Raw genomic sequence first — 3876 nt, forward strand, 5'->3', positions numbered from 1 at the left:
ATTGTTATTATTATCATAAACTTACGCTCACATACCTCTTATAATAATTCGAATTAACATCGACAAATTGTACTATTACTTATTGTCACTATTTCCTCCCGTTGTTTTCGTTATCTGGTTACGTCTCAACTGCTCGATGAAACAACCTGCAGCTATAGATTCATTAATAATGTATCATCAAAGGGTCTAACAGACGGTAATTTTTTTCTCTTTCAGCAACGGAATTTTTTAGCAACGCAAAAAGTATCTGCAAGCTGTGCATCTTCCACGGATCTTTTGAAATTTTTACGATATGGCCATTTCGTTTTCTTATTACGAACGTAAAAATTTTTTTTCTTATACACGCAGTTGCGACCTTTCATTTACGAAGTCTTCGCAAAAAAGAAAAAAATACAAAATAACGACCAGTACCAATGAACTTTGAATGCTCGTTTTTGCGCACTTACCATTATAATTTATATATCCTACCCTTTCGCCAAATGAACATTTTGACGATAACAGCATATGTTCGTTCTGATTGCTGCAATATTTACGACGGTGCAATGTACCATGTTTCAAGAATTTCGTCAGAAGCATGCGTGGTAATAACGTTCAGAAAGTGGGGATGATATCATTGACGAAGGACGATCAGTAATTCTTTGACCAATGGATAGTTTAGATGAATATAATGGTATTCTTTTTTTATTTAGTTAATAATTTTAACGAGACATATATTAAATATAAAACATTATTTCTCTGTGTTACAATTTAAGATTGCTGTATTAAATGTTTATTCATATAAGAGAATAAGAGAGTGTATTGAAAAGCCAGAAACAATAATTGACGTTTTAAATTTCAATACATAACAATATATTTTTGTTTTCGTATCATCTAATAGATAATATATCTTACATGTTATTAAATTAAGTTGCAATACAATAATTAAAAAATGAATTCATTATTTTTATAGCATCAAAATTAAAAAAAAATGTTTTATATTCTACTTTTCAATTATTTCTCTCTTTTTTTCTCCTTCTTGTAGATATAATCAATATAAAGTTTTAAGTTGATGCACAAATTCTTATATGAAAGTGATATAAATCTGTGTAGATTTATATTAATTTTATATTTAATATGTATTTTAATTTCAAAAATGAAATTTTTATTAAGAAATGATATAATTGTGTATATATATTTTACCTTCAATCTTTAAGAATGTAAAATATACATATAAACAATATGCATATAAAACTACGAAAAAATATGTGAAGTTATGTTTTATATAGTGTAAAATGAAAAATAATATTCACAAATCCAACTAATATCTTACTAAACAAATAACTTATCTTAATAACAATATCTTACTAAAATTTAATCTATCCAACTAATATCTTATAACAATATGTAAAGTTATATAAGAAAACATATGTAAAATTTTATAGTATAAAGTGATATTTAAGTAAATATAATTCTAATATATTTGATCTATTACACAGATTTAGAATGGGCGATTAGTCTGAATCGCTGCATGTTAAAAATCATCGGTTTGTGGCCGAAAGAAAGCAAAATTCAATGTGAAGAATTATTATCAAAAATTCGATTTCTATTTAATGTTATTATGTTGATTTTTGTATTAACTATACCGGCTTTAATGTCACTGATAAAAGTATGGGGCGATATGATATTAATGATAGATAATTTACAATATACCCTACCTCTTTTGATAACGATGTTGAAAGTCTTCATTATGTGGTACAACAAAGGAGGTATTTTATTATTTAACAAACTGATTTATTTCAGTCTTCTATATTTTTCTCCATTTTATTATTTTATTGAACTAATACATAAATGCTTTGACTACTTTCTGAAACTATGAATTTTAACAAATATATACTACTCCACTAAATCCATAAATTGAGTTAAGAACACGAGCACAATATCATAATAATGTTACAAGAAAATAATATCACATATATGTATATTAAAAACAAATTATTTTCCTAGCTTTATCGCCGTTGATTGATATGATTGTGAAAGATTGGATAAAAGTAAAAATGGAAGAAGAACGAATTGTCATGCTAAAACAAGCCAGAATCACTCGCTCGCTTGCTATTTGCGGAGCACTTATGATACTTTCCACATTGTTGATAACTTTCGGTTCTTTCCTTTTTGGCAAGACACTTAGGCACGTAACGAATTTTACCGATCCGGTTGGAAAGCATTTGCCAATCCAAACATACTATCCACACGATATATCTAACAGCCCGAATTTTGAATTAACATATTTGATACAAGTAATCGGACTAACTACATCTGGTCTCTCTTATACCGCAGTCGACAACTTCCTTGGACTTTTGATCTTACATATATGCGGCCAGATGGAGAATCTATATCTGCGACTTTTGAATTTGGGAAAGAATTCAAATTTCAAAGAGCTTTTAAAGCACAATGTGAAAGATCACATTCGCTTGATCAGGTCCTGAATTGAAAATATTCATAAATGTTCAAAATCGATTTGTCGAATCTTTTCTCTAAAGAAATTCTGTAAAGAATATATCAAAATTTGATTTTTAAAAACGCAATGTGCAATTTTGCTTCATGCTGTAATTTTTAGAAATAAGTAAATTAAAAATTAGAATCATTTAAAATAATAGAAATTAAATTTTTTAAAATAATTTTATAGAAAATGTATAAATGTTTTACATAACATTTGAAATTTATGTATCGTTTTTTACTTCATAGTATCTATTTTACAGATCTATAGAAACTATTGATAACACATTCAACTTAATGCTGCTCGGTCTGTTATTCTTTTTTGGTATACTGTTTTGTTTTGATGGATTTCTAATAATTAGCGTAAGTAAAAATAATAGTATAGCATATATCATATTGTTAAGGTCTACGGTAGATATTAGATTATTATATTATTAATTAATAAATAATATTGATGTTGCAAGCTACAATGCTGATCCTTTATCAAAATGCAATGCTAATCCTTTATAGATGTTTTACTTTTTATAATTTTTCATGTAATATAATTTTCAAATCAATAAAATAATATATTTTAAAATACAATGTATATAATTTACAATAATTTAGATTATTGAGCGAGGTGGTTATTTATCGTTGATGCAATTGATTTGGTACATGTCCGCCACTATATGTGTTTTAATGCATACGTGTCTTTATTGTGCGGTCGGTGAACTTCTCGTGACGCAAGTAAGTATTAATAATGATTTCTTTAATAATTGCGAGACTAAACTAATTCTATACTTTAGAACGTTTTTATAACTTTAACTGTAAACGAAAATATTTTTTTAACAATTATAATTTTCAAAAATATAAATTTTAATATGTCCATAATAATCGGAGTATCCTATTTGAAGCTTTGGATGTAATTATCTCTCAAACTATTCATTATTTCAAAAAAATGTTTTAAGTGGAACTTATTTTTGGTTGTCATTTTTAGCTGATTTCGTATAAAAACAAACCACAAATATATAAGTTATAAATAAATATATAAGTTATGAGTTTTTACTTCTTTAATTATTAAAATCATCTTTTTATTAATAAAATGCAATAATTAATTCCGAGAAATAAGGGGGTATCTCTTTAGAAGATTATGTCAGTATATCGGCGACTTTCCTCTATTATTGAAATATAATAATGAACGTGATAGTATTAGTTTGCAGTAGAAAAATAGAAATTGCAAAATCGTACATTTTAACTGTAATTCAATCAATGGATTTAATTCTCAAAAAATCGAATTTTTTTACAATCAAGTGACGTAATTTAAATAATTAATTTCACTCATTCTCTCATTCGCGCTTGCGCGCAAGAAAGATTAATTCTTTAGTCCAATTAATTTATAAATGTATATATATATATATATATATA

At 26.2% G+C, this 3876-nt stretch overlaps 1 protein-coding gene across 1 annotated transcript in view; it reads left to right on the forward strand.

Moving 5' to 3' along the window:
- The first annotated feature begins 1486 nt into the window (after positions 1 to 1486).
- LOC108690959 (odorant receptor 43a-like) overlaps positions 1487 to 3876 on the forward strand; it is a 2861-nt gene continuing 471 nt past the window's right edge. Inside the window, exons 1-4 of the mRNA XM_018198516.1 lie at positions 1487 to 1745; positions 1984 to 2455; positions 2736 to 2835; positions 3079 to 3198. Coding sequence (XP_018054005.1) covers positions 1508 to 1745; positions 1984 to 2455; positions 2736 to 2835; positions 3079 to 3198 — 930 coding nt within the window. The 5' untranslated portion in view covers positions 1487 to 1507. The remainder of the gene's footprint in view (positions 1746 to 1983; positions 2456 to 2735; positions 2836 to 3078; positions 3199 to 3876) is intronic.

This window comes from Atta colombica, unplaced genomic scaffold, assembly GCF_001594045.1.
Source record: "Atta colombica isolate Treedump-2 unplaced genomic scaffold, Acol1.0 scaffold38, whole genome shotgun sequence".
NCBI classification, from domain to species: domain Eukaryota; kingdom Metazoa; phylum Arthropoda; class Insecta; order Hymenoptera; family Formicidae; genus Atta; species Atta colombica.